The sequence below is a fragment of the Rhinopithecus bieti genome, unplaced genomic scaffold (assembly GCF_001698545.2).
Source record: "Rhinopithecus bieti isolate Rb0 unplaced genomic scaffold, ASM169854v2 scaffold_10654, whole genome shotgun sequence".
NCBI lineage: Eukaryota > Metazoa > Chordata > Mammalia > Primates > Cercopithecidae > Rhinopithecus > Rhinopithecus bieti.
In genome coordinates, this window is record NW_016806688.1 from 67924 (window position 1) to 84942 (window position 17019).

General features: G+C 38.3%; 1 protein-coding gene across 13 annotated transcripts in view; it reads left to right on the forward strand.

Annotated features, from left to right (window-relative positions):
* Nucleotides 1–17019, forward strand: part of FUBP1 (far upstream element binding protein 1) — a 39373-nt gene that overhangs the window by 17335 nt on the left and 5019 nt on the right. For all 13 annotated transcript variants that reach the window (XR_001886627.1, XR_001886626.1, XR_001886624.1 and 10 more), the window contains exons 12-19: nt 2443–2543; nt 2893–3034; nt 3671–3831; nt 6035–6186; nt 6269–6348; nt 9920–10048; nt 11604–11678; nt 16808–16953. Coding sequence is in view for 7 of the 13 variants with exons in the window: in XM_017877395.1 (XP_017732884.1) it covers nt 2443–2543; nt 2893–3034; nt 3671–3831; nt 6035–6186; nt 6269–6348; nt 9920–10048; nt 11604–11678; nt 16808–16953 (986 nt within the window). In the remaining 6 variants the exon portion in view is untranslated. The remainder of the gene's footprint in view (nt 1–2442; nt 2544–2892; nt 3035–3670; nt 3832–6034; nt 6187–6268; nt 6349–9919; nt 10049–11603; nt 11679–16807; nt 16954–17019) is intronic.

A 17019-nucleotide genomic window follows, 5' to 3' on the forward strand; every position in this document is an offset into this window, starting at 1 on the left:
TTTTCTTTAAGAATGTTGAATATTGGCCCCCACTCTCTTCTGGCTTGGAGAGTTTCTGCTGAGAGATCCACTGTTAGTCTGATGGACTTCCCTTTGTGGGTTACCCGACCTTTCCCTCTGGCTGCCCTTAACATTTTTTCCTTCATTTCAACTTTGATGAATCTGACAGTTATGTGTCTTGGAGTTGCTGTTCTAGAGGAGTATCTTTGTGGCGTTCTCTGTATTTCCTGAATTTGAATGTTGGCCTGCCTTACTAGGTTGGGGAAGTTCTGGATGATATCCTGCTGAGTGTTTTCCAAGTTGGTTCCATTTTCCCTGTCACTTTCAGGCACACCAATCAGACGCATTTTTGGTCTTTTCACATAATACCATATTTCTTGGAGGCTTTCTTCATTTCTTTTTACTCTTTTTTCTCTACATTTCTCTTTTCACTTCATTTCATTCATTTGATCTTCAATCCCTGATAATCTTTCTTCCAGTTGATTTGAGTCGGTTACTGAAGCTTATGCATTTGTCATGTAGTTCTCGTGTCATGATTTTCATCTCTTATCAGTTCTTTAAAGGTCTTCTCTGCGTTGATTATTCTAGTTATCCATTCATCCATTCTTTTTTCAAGGTTTTTAGTTTCTTTGTGCTGGTTACATAGTTCCTCCTTTAGCTCTGGGAAGTTTGATCCACTGAAGCCTTCTTCTCTCAACTCGTCAAAGTCATTCTCCGTCCAGCTTTGTTCCGTTGCTGGTGGTGAACCGCGTTCCTTTGGAGGTGGAGATGCGCTTTTGAATCTCCAGCTTTTCTGCACGGCTTTTTCCCCATCTTTGTGGTTTTATCTGCCTTTGGTCTTTGATGATGGTGACGTACTGATGGGGTTTTGGTGTGGGTGTTGTTTCTGTTTGTTAGTTTTCTTTCTAACAGTCAGGACGCTCAGCTGCAGGTCTGTTGGAGTTTGCTTGATTTCCACTCCAGACCCTGTTTGTCTGGGTATCAGCAGAGGCAGCTGCAGAATATAGACTATTGCTGAACAGCAAGTGTTGCTGTCTGATTCTTGCTCTGGAAGCTTCGTCTCAGGGTGTACCCAGCCGTGTGATGTGTGATGTGTCAGTCTGCATCTAGTGGGGGATGTCTCCCAGTTAGGCTACTCAGGGGTCAGGGACCCACTTGAGCAGGCAGTCTGTCCGTTCTCAGATCTCAACCTCTGTGCTGGAAGAGCCACTGCTCTCTTCAAAGCTGTCAGACAGGGACTTTTACATGTGCAGAGGTTTCTGCTGCTTTTTGTTTAGCTGTGCCCTGTCCCCAGAGGTGGAGTCTACAGAGGCAGACAGGCCTCCTTGAGCTGCGGTGGGCTCCACCCACTTCGAGCTTCCTTGCGGCTCTGTTTGTCTACTTAAGCCTCAGCAGTGGCGGGTGCCCCTCCCCCAGCCTCGCTGCAGCCTTACAGTTAGATCTCCAACTGCTGTGCTAGCAATGAGGGAGGCTCCGTGGGCGTGCAACCCTCTGGGTCAGGTGTGGGATATAATCTCCTGGTGTACCGTTTCCTAAGACCCTTGGTAAAGCGCAGTATTAGGGTGAGAGTTACCCAATTTTCCAGGTGTTGTGTGTCTCAATTTCCCTTGGGTAGGAAAAGGAATTCCCTTCCCCCTTTCGCTTCCCAGATGAGGTGATGCCTCGCCCTGCTTCAGCTCTCACTGGTCGGGCTGCATCCGCGGACCAGCATCAACTGTCCGACACGCCCCAGTGAGATGAACCCGGTACCTCAGTTGAAAATGCAGAAATCACTCTTCATCTTTGTCACTCATGCTGGGAGCTGGAGGCTGGAGCTGTTCCTATTCGGCCATNAGCTGTGCCCTGTCCCCAGAGGTGGAGTCTACAGAGGCAGACAGGCCTCCTTGAGCTGCGGTGGGCTCCACCCACTTCGAGCTTCCTTGCGGCTCTGTTTGTCTACTTAAGCCTCAGCAGTGGCGGGTGCCCCTCCCCAGCCTCGCTGCAGCCTTACAGTTAGATCTCCAACTGCTGTGCTAGCAATGAGGGAGGCTCCGTGGGCGTGCAACCCTCTGGGTCAGGTGTGGGATATAATCTCCTGGTGTACCGTTTCCTAAGACCCTTGGTAAAGCGCAGTATTAGGGTGAGAGTTACCCAATTTTCCAGGTGTTGTGTGTCTCAATTTCCCTTGGGTAGGAAAAGGAATTCCCTTCCCCTTTCGCTTCCCAGATGAGGTGATGCCTCGCCCTGCTTCAGCTCTCACTGGTCGGGCTGCATCCGCGGACCAGCATCAACTGTCCGACACGCCCCAGTGAGATGAACCCGGTACCTCAGTTGAAAATGCAGAAATCACTCTTCATCTTTGTCACTCATGCTGGGAGCTGGAGGCTGGAGCTGTTCCTATTCGGCCATCTTGGGTGCCACGCCCATTTATTGTTTAATTAATTTTGTTTCTTTGTTTTGAAGATGATGGAACAACACCTGAGAGGATAGCACAAATAACAGGACCTCCAGACCGATGTCAACATGCTGCAGAAATTATTACAGACCTTCTTCGAAGTGTCCAGGTTTGATAGAAAGTTAACATTTTCATTTTTTGTTTTTATGGAAAAGTATTTTCCTTCATGAAATCTGAAGTTTCCTCTATATCAGAGTCTGCTTGATGATGCGTTATTAATGGAGAAAGTTTAAATTGCTTTAAGGTAAAGATCTGGGAGCAGGAAGAACTACTACCTTAAGTGCTACCTTATTTACTCTTGAATTTAAAAGAATGTTATTATGATTATTTGGGCCAGTTCATCTCTACATTTATGGTTCAGGTATTTGAGAGCTGGGAAAAATAGATGTAATGATTTTATCATGAAAAAAAGTATTTCTGTGCTGACTTTTTTCCTTCTTATCTATTCCTCTCTATAGGCGGGTAATCCTGGGGGACCTGGACCTGGTGGTCGAGGAAGAGGTAGAGGTCAAGGCAACTGGAACATGGGACCACCTGGTGGACTACAGGAATTTAATTTTATTGTGCCAACTGGGAAAACTGGATTAATAATAGGAAAAGGCAATGTATTTTAAACTCTTAATGTTTAACACGTTATTCATTTTTCTGGACACTATTTCTGTTGCTGTTGTAAACAAGTGGCAATGCTTTTTCTCTGGCTGTACTTTAGTAGAAAAGCATTCTTTTGTTAATATGTAACAAGTAAAACATAAATGAAGGATCTAATGTATGTTTATAAAAGAGCAGGATTTTAATCTTACTAGCTTCTAGAGAAGGTGAACTAAGATAATTATTAGCATAAGAAAGGTCTTTTGACCCAAAAGTTGTTTGAGTGTTTTGTTTGCCCATTTTGGTTTTCCCAACTCATATTTTAAAATTTGAATGTTTATAAGTGTATTAGTTTATGTTTACACTGCTTTTAAAAGCAGTTTATTCAAATATTTTATTATAATCACATTAAGGTTAAGTTTAAACATACTAAGTAAATGTAAATGTATTTTAAGAGAAGCATGAAATGCTTCCTAAAATTTGATTTAAAGTGTAGAATACTAAATTAAAATCTTAATACAATACTGTCAAGTAGAATACTGACCAAGCCATGTTTTTAATGGCCCATTTAATTGTAACCATTTTCTTCTAAATAGCTCCTAATATACCCTTGAAACCTTTAGAGAAATTACTGTCTTTTGATTTTAGGAGGGGAAACCATAAAAAGCATAAGCCAACAGTCTGGTGCAAGAATAGAACTTCAGAGAAATCCTCCACCAAATGCAGATCCTAATATGAAGTTATTTACAATTCGCGGCACTCCACAACAGATAGACTATGCTCGGCAACTCATAGAAGAAAAGATTGGTGTGAGTATACTTTAAACTTTTAATTTATAGTGTAGACTCTTAGATTGTAGTTAAATTAAGATGTTTATTTGAATACATCGAAGGAAAATGTATAATTACTAGTCTGTATTTATAGATTTCATGATACGTATAATAGATACAATGTGAAGATTTTCCAGCAATGAAAATAACCTAATTAAATGTACAGTTACAGGTTTTGAGAACCTTACATTTGAGTGTGGATAGATAGGAGGGTGCAGGCATCATATTAGTGTTATTGTAGGATTGTGGAACATACTTGAAGGACATAGGTAATGGGAATTCATTATTTATTAAGATTTTACTATACTGAACCACAGCAAGGCAAACAAGATAAATCAGATGCATCTTCCGCTCTGCAGTAGAAATTCATAAATCCTAGCTTTCGGACTGGCTCACACATCATCTGGGGGTTTTAAAATGTAGACTATTTGGGTGCTTCCAACTCTTACACATAATATACAGAGACAGACTTAACTCAAAATGTCTGGGATAGGGCCCAGCATCTGATTTTACACAGATGTTTGGGTTTTTTTCTCCAGAAAAGTTTTCTGTTAGAACAAAAAGTATGAAAAGCTTTGACTGCTTTTTTGTAAATGAGGCAGATGGTGTCTTACTGGAGTTTTTAACACAAAGTGTGCAGGGAGCATCTTAAATTATTAATCAGAATTTCCTAGGAAAAATTAAGTTTTGGCGTTTGCCATGCTGTGGATGGGGTGCGTGCAAAACAAGGTTGACGCTGTTTCTGTGTACTTGGGAAGACAAAAATAGATGTACAAAAGATATTTAAGGAACATCTTAGAAAATGTACACAAACATTGTAAGTTCTGTTGTATGGATAGTTTAATTGTTCAAAAAATGAAGATGTTTATGGAATAATGATAGGAGGTTGATGCCATGGCAAAAAAAATGAATAGCACATCTTGGTTTTTGATTTTACAGTATTAGCCTCAAATGCATGGATCAGGATTTCTGTTGGATTCATGGTAAAACAAGATAGATTGTTTTAGAGAAGCACTTTGGTGTGGTGATTAGGAGCATGGACTCTGGAGTCAGGTTGCCTGAGTTCAAAATTCTGTGAATCATTTACTGGTTCTGTGACCTTGGAGAAGTTCCTCAGGCTTTTCTGTGCCTCGGTTTCCTCCTATAAAATGAGGATAATTGTATCTATTTCATAGAGTTGTAGGGATTAAATGAACGTTCACGTGTGTCACTTAAAAGAATGCCTGGCACATAGCCCTAAAAAAATGTTGCTACTTTTCAGTATTATTTTACTATTTGGATAGAATACATCATGGATAATAAGTGAGAGATGACAACAATTGGAGACTTAAAGAGACAAGTTAATAACTTGTTTCCCTATTTTGCAGTGAGAAATTTACAACAAAATGTAGTGTTAGCATTTTGTCCAGCATGCCGCCTGGTTGTGTTAACTACTCAGAAGGAGCATTTTAGGACAGTTAAGTGTAATGTCTTTGTTGGCTTAACAAAACAGAAATCATTATTAATTATGTTAAGCATTATTAATTATGATGTGGCATGCATGCATGATAAGGATATAAAATATCCTGATTTATTGAAGGAATTAAAAAGGGAATGTTTGTGCTGTTTAGAATTATGATACATGAAAGGCCAAAAAGGATATAAATTATTGATCTGAATGGGGTTTCAGTGACAGAAATAGGTTGTGAGGTGGATTTTAGTTTGATAGTGAACCAACTAGCTGTTAACATTATCAATGAAGTGTTCAGAAGACAATTGATGATACAGGACCCAAGCAGTTTGGGAATATATTGTCAAGATGATTGTCTTATGTTAGGCAAGTAGATGTAGAGAGAAGAGCTGAAGATAAGGACCTGATTTCTGTGATTAAGATGAAAAAAGATAGTAAAAGAATTATAAAAGGAAAGGGATCTACTGCTGTTGCAAACAAGCTAAAGGAAATTTAATTGCTAATTTTAATTTAATTTAAATTGCATTTAATTGCTACCGCTATTGATTTTAGTAAATTTCACATGTCTCATTATTATGGCAGATAAAATAGTTTTTGCAAAATGAATGAGGAAAGGAAGGAAAACCTAAAATTTGTTGTTTGTGACTATAAGGGAAGATTATTTGTCCATAGAGTTGTTTAACCATTACTGTGTTTTTTCTGATTTTTCTATGTCTTCCTTTTTTTTTGTAGGGCCCAGTAAATCCTTTAGGGCCACCTGTACCCCATGGGCCCCATGGCGTCCCAGGCCCCCATGGACCTCCTGGGCCTCCAGGGCCTGGAACTCCAATGGGACCATACAACCCTGCACCTTATAATCCTGGACCACCAGGCCCGGCTCCTCAGTAAGTATTGGGTTTAGTTCTGGGCTTTCCCCCAAAGATTCTAGTTTTTGGACTATATTTTTATAATGAATTTTCTTCTCAGTGGTCCTCCAGCCCCATATGCTCCCCAGGGATGGGGAAATGCATATCCACACTGGCAGCAGCAGGCTCCTCCTGATCCAGGTAAAAAGATGCTTATCATTTGTGTGTTAGCTGTATTGTTTTTCACTCGTGTTACGTTATTAAATTTTCTAGTGTTGATTCTACATTTGTATGCCTCACCTTCACTCACTTTACTCTTTCAACAGTGTTAGGCACTGCCTCAACCCCAGTGTATATAGGACTGACATGAATAAGATCTCTGCTTTTATGGAATTCCTTTCAGCTTGCGTTTGGCTTTCTTATGAGTGGATATAGCAGAATGATAAAAGCTAAAAGCTGCAGGAAAGAGCACAATATCACAGGTTTTGGTTACCAGTGCTATCAAATATGTAGCGTGTTAACTGTGACATTATCTATGAAAAAATGGTTTTTACTTACTTAGAAAATTATGTGATGGGGCCGGGCACTGAGGCTCACGTCTGTAATCCCATCTGTTCAGAAGTCTGAGGCTGAGGGTTGAGACCAGCCTGGGCAACATGGCAAAACCCATCTCTTAAAAAATTTGTTTTAAATTAGCCAGCCAGGGTGGTATGTGTCTGTATTTCTAGCTCCTCGGAAGGCTGAGGCAGGGGGATTGCTTGAGGCTAGAAGTTCTAGATTGTATTGAGCTGTGGGCGCACCACTGCACTCCCCTGGGCAACAGAATGGGACCCCATCTCTTAAAAGTATATATATATGTATATATATAACAGTCTTACAGAGTGTTAAGTATTTGGGCATTAAACTCCCAAATTGTCAAATAAGATATCGGTTCTAGTACTCCTCATAATGACAACTTCATGTGAGTAAAAATCAGGCCTGTATTTAATAACTGCATGCTAAAACCCAAATACATTTAATTATTTTCTATATTCAGATCTGGATTTTATACATATATATATATATATAATACCCTGTTCTATTCTGGCGTCTTTCCATACCCTGTAGTTTGCTTTCCATCTTGGTCAAAGAGTCATTCTTTGAAACCAGTTAACATTTATTTATGATCCTTTTTTTTCACCTGCTACCTACCTTTTAGGCCTCTTTCACCAGAGTAGTTTCAAGGAAAATATACTCAATTATGGATTACTTTCTACACATAATATATTTATCCCAAAAAAACTTGAAGTAATTTATGTAAATGAAATTGCTTGGTTAACTTCATAGGAAGTGTGCTGTTTGGAATATGATGACACAGCATGATAGTTACCAAATAATCACAACTTCCATTAATTCAAGGAATGACTTGAGTTGTGCTAGGATATAGGTATGCAAAGTTGGGGTTGTGTTTTATAGCAAAAGAATGCACTCCCAGCATACCAACACTGATAGAAGGGCTCACAGGGTACAGAATATAATACTGTAAACACTAATTTTTGGAGAATGAAAGGGCTTTGCTTTCCCTCTTGGCTAATTGGGATAGTATAATTAAGTAATGAGATTGAAGAGTTTGAGTAGGTTAAGAGGCAGATTCATACTGGGTAACTTGGATCTGCCAGGATTGTATTTTTGAGCACTACTGGGTGGTTAGCATGATTGAGAAAAAATGATGGGAATAAGAAGTGGAAGTGGTCTTTGTATCACATGTTGAGTTTCCTACTTGGAGTAGTAATGAAGTCACTGCTACAAAAGCTGGTCAGTGAATGTGGTTGCAGCATGGCCTTTGGGCAAGAAGTAACCCATTTAACTAAAACCAGCTGGTTGGCCCCACTCAGATTTATCAAAGGGTTACTGGGTCTCTGGGGTGGATACTGCTTATATTAGACTTAGAATAACGTAATGTTTTAATATATGAACTAAAATGTTTCTTTAAAAAAAGAGTGGTCTGTTACGGATTTATGTAGTGGTCAAGAATTTAGACTTCAGAGTCAGATAGACCTAGATCAGTCCTAGTCCTACAGTTTACTAATGGTGAGATGTCAGGCAAGTTTTTGAACTCCTCTAAGCCTGTTTTCTTATCTATAAATTGATCAATGAATGAATCTTGGGTTGAGTGAACATTTAGTAAATTCATAGTACATACTAGTTATTTGTAACTGTGAGACTGGTACTTCAGTATGGTTTACACGTTTGGGTGTAGAAATAACACTTCCTAAAGTCTGTTTTATCTCAAATTCTCTATCCAGGCATAGTGTAAAGTGAAATACCTAGATTTCTTGATTAATATACAGATAATGGCCGGGCACCATGGCTAACACCTGCAATCCTAGTACTTTGGGAGGCTGAGGCGGGCAGTTCACTTGAGGTCAGGAGTTGGAGACCAGCCTAACCAACATGGTGAAAACCTGTCTCTACTAAAAATACAAAAATTAGCTGGGTGTGGTGGCGGGTGCCTGTAATGCCAGCTACTTGGGAGGCTGAGACAGGAGAATTGCTTGAGAATCGCTCCATTGCATTCCAGCCTGGGCAACAGAGTGAGACACTTCATCTCAAAAAAAATAATAAATACAGGTAATGACACTACTGAGATATGTAAACATCCAACATACAAAAGCAGTACATTGGGCAATTGAGAAAAGCTTGGAGGGTGTCCTAATAACACCTTACAATTATATTACCTTGTAGTTTTCTTTTTCTAGAAATTCTCGCTCCTTCTCAAACTTGACTAACCTTTGTTAAGCAGCTGAGAATTGCTACTGTTCAGAATGAAAGCATGATAGAAAATTTAAAAGTTTTAATTGTATGATATTCCTAGTATAAAGGACAGAGTCAAGTTTTTTTCTGGTTTCTAGAAGATTGAGAGGTCTCAAACTGTTTGCACTTCAGTTGATGTGGGAGATGAGTGAGGGTCAGTCAAGTGTAGAGGAAACATAACATAGCTAAAAGCCAAGGCATGGGCATAGTGATTTCTGAAAAGTACAAGCCCTGTGTTGTGGCTGGAGCTTGGGTTTTGAAGAGATACAAACGAAGGGAGAGATGAGGCTGAAATGGAAAGGATAAGCCAGGGGATTCAGACTGTTAAAGATGTTGAATGATAGGCTGTACTTAAGCTTTGACCATCCTGAAGATTCTAGAGAATGAAGAATTTCAAGTAGGATGACATCAAGTTTATAACATTCAATGTGAAATAGGATGAAATGTGGCTAATCTTTTTTTAAGATTTTATATTTTCTCTTCATTGAAAATAAGGACAAAGTTCATTGTTCTAAAATAATTGTTTCTTTCTTATGCAGGTTAGCCCCTAGAAATGTTTTTCTTAAGTCATCTTCCAGATAGAGCTGTTTGTGCTTGAGGCGAAACCAATTTAGAAAAAAACAAGGGCACAGGATGGTTTGAGACAGAGCATTGGATTTGGAGCCAAAAGACGTTTATTCATATCCCAGTTATGCAACTCAGTAGTTTTTAACCTGGGAAAGTCACTTGGTCTCTGAGCCTTGGTTTTCTTTAATAAAAGCTGATGGTAACAACAAAAATAATAGAAAATATAAAAGTTTTCATGTACTTTTTTAAATGTTCTCGTTAATTTTGGGAGCTGTATATTTGCCAGAGGGCTGGGTGTGTGTGTGTATGTGTGTGTGTGTGTGTGTGTGTGTGTGTGTGTGTGTGTGTGTGTGAGAGAGAGAGAGAGAATTACAGACTTCACGTGCAAACCTTGAACTTTCATTTATTCTAGCTAAGGCAGGAACGGATCCAAATTCAGCAGCTTGGGCTGCTTATTATGCTCACTATTATCAACAGCAAGCACAGCCACCACCAGCAGCCCCTGCAGGTGCACCAACTACAACTCAAACTAATGGACAAGGTAACTAAAGAACTTAAATGTGAAAGCCAAAACTTGTGCTTGGAATTATGTATGAACTACATCACTGTATAATACCTAAAATTTCTAACATTATTTAATTATAATTTAAGGGGACTTTTCTTTTTTTAAATTGTTACCTTGAAATAGTTTCAAACTTTCATAAAAGTTATAAGAATACCAGGAGCCACCCATATAGCCCAGCTGTTAATGTTTTATCCCTTGTTTACTCTTATTACCATCTATATCATACAAGTGTATGGGTGTGTATTTATTTTAAATATCCATTATAATTAGTTCTGAAGGAAACTAATTATATCCAGTATAATTAGTTCTGAAAGAAATCATTTAAGACTAAACTATAGACACAATGTCCTGTTGGGTACTTCTTCAAAAATATATAACCATCATACAGCCCTCCAAATCAGTAAGTCAACATTGATATATTAAGCTCTTTATATCATTATGGATTTCTGATTTTTGCAATGGGTTATATTTTTTAAATATTTTTAGGCCGGGCGCGGTGGCTCAAGCCTGTAATCCCAGCACTTTGGGAGGCCGAGACGGGCGGATCACGAGGTCAGGAGATCGAAACCATCCTGGCTAACACGGTGAAACCCCGTCTCTACTAAAAATACAAAAAACTAGCCGGGCGAGGTGGCGGGCGCCTGTAGTCCCAGCTACTCCAGAGGCTGAGGCAGGAGAATGGTGTGAACCCGGGAGGCGGAGCTTGCAGTGAGCTGAGATCCGGCCACTGCACTCCAGCCTGGGAGACAGAGCCAGACTCCCTCTCAAAAAAATAAAATAAAATATTTTTATAATTTTGATAATCAGATTATCCTAGATTTGGCCAGTCAGGGAGTATATTCAGGGTGGTGCCTATATCCTTTTGAAATATCTGTCATTCTTTTAAGCACTTCCATACTGTCTGGCACAGTAAGATTGTTATTTTGTGCTTTCTGGGCTCCAACCCTTAAGTCAGCTATTTCTTCAAAGAGCTCTGATTCCTTTTAGTAGAGTATGGTAGTTAGAAACAAGACTTGAGTATGCTTGTTGCTACTGAGGTGTAATTGCTTCTAACTTCTTTCAGCAGATAGAACTAGGAAATATATTTACATAAATGCATACCTACGTACACATGCCAAAAAACACATAAACATTGATATATGTATATATTTTTTAGAACTATGTTCATATTACCACATCCATTTCAGCATTTTGGGGTTTTCAAGCCTTTTCCTTTTTTGTACTTGTTTACAAATGGTGAGAAACCTGGTATCCTCAGTGTATCTCCTTATTTGACATACATTTACTTACATGTTTGACATAACCAGTCTTCCAAACAGGTTGGTTTTCTTTTCTGTCCACCACCTCTGTACCCCCAGTACCTTCTATCTTTGGCACCAGTCGGGATGCCGCCACTACGTAGTACCTCCCTCCTACCCTCACTGTCACATTGCAGGCCCCTGCCAGCTCCTGCACCCAAGGAAACAGCTAAAATTGCCTTTTAAAAACTTTAATTCTGTTTTTCTGTTTTGTTTTGTTTTGCTTGATCAAGGAGATCAGCAGAATCCAGCCCCAGCTGGACAGGTTGATTATACCAAGGCTTGGGAAGAGTACTACAAGAAAATGGGTATGTTTTATACATTTCTGGAAAATACATACTTAATTAAATTGAAACACAAATTATTCTCTTCAGGAAGAGAATAATTGAATACAATCACTGGACTCGTAAACATACCAAGACAGTTGCAAATTATAGTTTTTAAATTTGTGGTTATATAGCAAGGAAATATTTTTCTTTCTAATTGCATTTGTCAGCCAGTTATTAATTGAAACTAGAAATTTCCTCACTGGCACATACAGTATTAACATTACTATACTTTTGACAATGACAGTTATATATATTAGTCTGAATGACATAAGGTTAAATTTTAATGTGTCAGGTGAAAATGGATTGTGTGTGATACCATTATTTTTGCCGCAGGATAAGCAGGTAAGAAGTAATCTGCAGTGACGGAAAGTAACTAAGTGATGGAACCAGAATCTGGCTTCCAAGAGGGTCTGAGTCCCAAGCTTGTCTCCCAAATTTGTCTCTTTAGGGACCATTTGGAACCTGATACTATACTTCTGGACAAATCACTATGTTTCAACTGCTTTTGCTCTTTAAAAATTGTTACATACCACAGCTAGATGTCACAAACGAAAGCTAAATTGGTAAGCTTGGTTATCCTTCACTAGCAGAAAAAGAATCTATAGGTGGTAGTTTTGTCATAAGAGACCGGTCTACTTGGGATTCTCAGTGTAAATTTCAGTGTTTTCTTTGCCAAAGAATGTTTCTCATTCTCTGCAGAAAGAAAAATTTCCAGAAGGGTGATGATTTTATTCTAGGTGTAAAATTACATATACTCGATGATAAAGATGTTCTGCACAACTGGTTTCTTTTTAAAGAAAGAAAAAAATTGTTTTTCCTCTTAGAGTGGCTTCCTAGGAGAGTCATGTTCCATCTATTTCTGAGACTATAACAGATTAATATATGTTTTTGTGACATAGCTTAGGCAGATCTGTAGTAGCTAAAATTCTGCAAAAAGAAACTACTCTGATTAAGGTTGGTTACATAATATATTTTCTGAACTGGGATCCTTTTTAGAATGAATAGGGATGCTATTAATAATCATGTCCTGACAACATTGTGGTCGGGACCTGTAATCAACTTAACTTCAGTGAAATAGCATCACCATTTTAAAAGACTTGAGCATGAGCCACATGCAGTAGCACACACTTGTAGTCCCAGCTGCTAGGGAGGCTAAGGTAGAAGGATCCCTTGAACACAGGGGATTGAGGCCAGCCTTGGCGTCACAGTGAGACCTGATCACATGTTTGGGTCAAAAATCTTTAACTTCAGCTTCTGTTTTCTCAGTGGGTAATGTTCCCTAGATATGGTCCCCAGTTATTAAGTTATTAAGTAGGTAAAAATAAAGACTGGTTAATGGATTTAGCCAATTACTGAGGAATGAGTTTGACTTCTGTGCTTTATTTTACCTTACTGATTATTTTTGTAATACGGCCGTTAATACTCTTACTGTTTAGTCTTTTATGTTTTACTCAAAATGAGTGGGTGGGTTGAGTTCTGATTTTTATTGTTAAGGGAAGAAATTCTAATTTTCATTGTTAAGGGAAGAATTTGTCTTTACTGTCTTTAATTTTTTTTCTTTTTTTTTTTGCCATTTCCCTGCCAGTTAGAGATACTATGCTATACTGTCTTAAATCCTCTGTAGGAAAACATGGCATAGAAATAATTAAATAATATAATTAAATATTAAATAATAATGCTGTATGACTAAGGAACCTCCTTATCCCACCTTTTCTATCGTTTTTCTGTAGTACCACAATAATCACCTGTTAATTTTATTTATTTATTTATTTATTTATTTATTTATTTATTTATTTATGTGAGAGGGAGTCTCACTCTCTCGCCTAGGCTGGAATGCAGCAGCATGATCTCAGCTCACTGCAACCTCCGCCTCCCAGGTTCAAGCAATTCTCCTGCCTCAGCCTCCCAAGTAGCTGGGATTACAGGCGCACGCTACCACGTCTGGCTAATTTTTTTGTGTTTTTAATAGATACAGGGTTTCATCATGTTGGCCAGGCTGGTCTCAAACTCCTGACCTCAGGTGATCCACCTGCATCAGCCTGTCAAAGTGTTGGGATTACATGCATGAGTCACCACACCCAGCCTCACCTGTCAATTTTATGAGCAAAATAGATTAGTTGAAAACAGATGTAGGTTAGGGTTTAAGTTTTCCAAAAAATTTAGGTTTATATTTTAAAACAATTCTAAAATTTCCCCCAGGATAACTAAGATAATTTTTTTTTTTTTTTTTTTTTTTTTGAGATGGAACCTCTCCCTGTCGCCCAGGCTGGAGTGCAGTGGCACAATCTCGGCTCACTGCAGCATCCACCTCCCAGGTTCAAGCAATTCTTCTGCCTCAGCCTCCCAAGTAGAGAAAATCTTGATAAGATTTCAGAGAGTTATAAGAAATCGCAGCAATCTAAAGATGGGTATTTTTAAAGCTAGAATGGAGGGATTTTTTATAAGAGACCCTTAAGAGAACAAGCAGGGTTTCAAAGTAGAAAGGAGTAATTCTTGTTTGGAGAAGTGAAGACATTTGAGAAAAGTTTGACTTAAGGCCCTTATGATAAGGACTGATACAGTAGACTCTGAACCCTTAAGAATCTGGTACCTTAAGCCTAAAGGAGGGTAGAGTGAGACTTGTAGGAAAGGTACAGGTATATAGGAAGACAACTGAATGTGAAAATCTATTCAAGCAAAGCTGACTCTTAGGCTGTAATAAAATCTCACAGGCTAACTCTAGAGCAAGTCTTTTATCTTTTGGATGAAAGAAATTTAAGGCTAAACTTTATAGATTATAATTATAAAACTATAATAAATATTAGATAATGTTCTACTGAAGTGTAAACTCAACTGTCTTGCATCAAACAGTAACTAAGCCATGATCACACCACTACCACTGTGTTCCAGCCTAGGTGACAGAGCAAGACCCTGTCTCAAAACAAAAAAAATCCAGTAACTAAAGAGAATAATAAGGGGAGCAAGGTAAGGCAGTACATGTCTGAAAGGGCAGGGAAAGAGTTCTTTAAAGTCTAAAGTGTTTACTATTAGCTTTCCACAGGGATATAGGAGTTTGCAGAGGTTGTAGTTTTTTAAGGGAACATGGATGGAATTTTCTTGATGAATATGCCTGTTTCTACCATCTTACATCTAAAATGAGTAACTCTTACAGTGGGTTTAAAACCTGGAGAATATTGATTGCTACCTTGATCAGGTTTGGTTTCAAGTGTGCAGCTTGTAAGAGAAAACCTGTGGTTTTATTGCTGTTGTTACACCAGAGTATTTGGCAGTTTTTTAAATATTGAAACCTGTTTCAGATTTGCTTGAATTGTGTCTTGTAAGAGGCAAATGTTCCTCTTTGATTAACAGTTCTTTATAGAAGACAGGAAAATATGAGAATTTTTAATAGTATATGAGAGTTCTCTGTTACCCAAGAAAAGAGGGTTTGTTTCATGCATTTTTAAAGAATCATAAATCTTAAATTCTTTCACTCAGTTGCTTTGATTCTGTCACCTATTTTACAATGGTGATGGACAGGTTTCTGAAACTAGGAAATTGGCCTTGTTGACAACATCATACAAACATAGAAACAGCTTCCTATATGTCCATGTTCCAGTACTTTTGTCTATGGTAATTATTTCACAAAGCCAAGTGAGTTACAAATGAAATAAAATAGTGCTTAAGTAAAGAAACTGAATAGGACAACACATCTCTCTTCTCAAGTTTTTATTTAGAAAATTATATACCTTCAGAAATTAAGGAAATTAGGTACCACTCAACTTCATCATTTTTTAAAAGTTTGCTGTATGTGCTTTATATGTACTTTTTTTGTATGAACCATTTCAATGTAAGTTGCAGACAAGACAGTTGTCTCTAAAGAAACTCAGTGTCTGGGCACAGTGATTCATGCCTGTAATCCCAGGACTTTTGGGAGGCCAAGGCAGGTGGATCACTTTAGCCCAGGAGTTAAAGACCAGCCTGGACGACACGGCAAAACCCCATCTCTGCAAAAAAAGAGAAAAATATCAGCTAGGCATGGTGGGCTTGTAGTCCCAGCTACTCTAGAGGTGGAGGTGGGAGGATCACCTGAGCCCTGGGAGGTCGAGGCTGCAGTGAGCCATGAATGCACCGCTGCACTCCAGCGTGGGTGGCATAGTGAGACCCTGTCGGAAAATAAATACCCTCAATATTATCACAAACATACAGACTATATTTAAATTTCCATAATTGTCAGGAATATGTCTTTCGTCGTCTGTTTTGTTAAATTCAAAGTACATTCAAAGATTCTTGCATTGCATTTCATTGTTATATTTCTTTAGTCTCTTAATTCAGCGAAGTCACCTCATTTGGAAAAAGACCTGATCGTAAAAGCTGAGTTTTATGTGTTTCATTGATCTTGTTCTTTATTCCTTGTCAGGTTACTTTTAATACCATTGTGTTGTAATTGGAATAAATTATTGATACTTTTAACATCTTATTACTAATCTGTGTGTGTGTGTGTGTATGTGTGTACATGTACATACACTTTATAGGTTACTAATCAGGAAAAAGTCTTGGCTAGGTCTTAAAATAATAAAATCTTTAAATCATTGCAATTAAGTGGGTTTTTTTGTTTTTAATTCTGGAATCCAATCAAGATTATGCCTAAATCTTTACTTTCCTTAGCTAAAGCAGTGTGGATTTGGGGTTGATTTTGTTTTTTTTACTAATAATGACGCTTTAGAACTAAACATTATGATTAATTATAAGGCAAAAAGAAAATAAAGAGCGTTTTTTTAATTGCAGAGTAGTTTCCTGACACTACTAATGAATATTTTAAATAAAACAGGAGTAATTCTGACCCTCTGTGCTTTTGTCTTATGATTGTAATTTAATATTAAAATTTAGGGGGGGGTTTAGGTCAACTTAAATAAAACAGGAGTAATTCTGACCCTCTGTGCTTTTGTCTTATGATTGTAATTTAATATTAAAATTTAGGGGGGTTTTTTTAGGTCAACAAGGGCAGACACAAGATTATTCAAAGGCTTGGGAGAAATTTTACAAGAAGCAAGGTATTGTTTTTATTGGAAATGAGATGTTGGACTTTTAATTGTGCTTACAGCAACAAAATTCTTTTTTTTTCCCCAAAGGTCAAGCAGTTCCTGCTCCCACTGGGGCTCCTCCAGGTGGTCAGCCAGATTATAGTGCAGCCTGGGCTGAGTATTATAGACAACAAGCAGCCTATTATGCCCAGACAAGTCCCCAGGGAATGCCACAGCATCCTCCAGCACCTCAGGTATAATGTAATTGCTAATTTGTTGATTTCTACTCCAGTCTGTTTTCTGCATGTTTACTGTTTGTC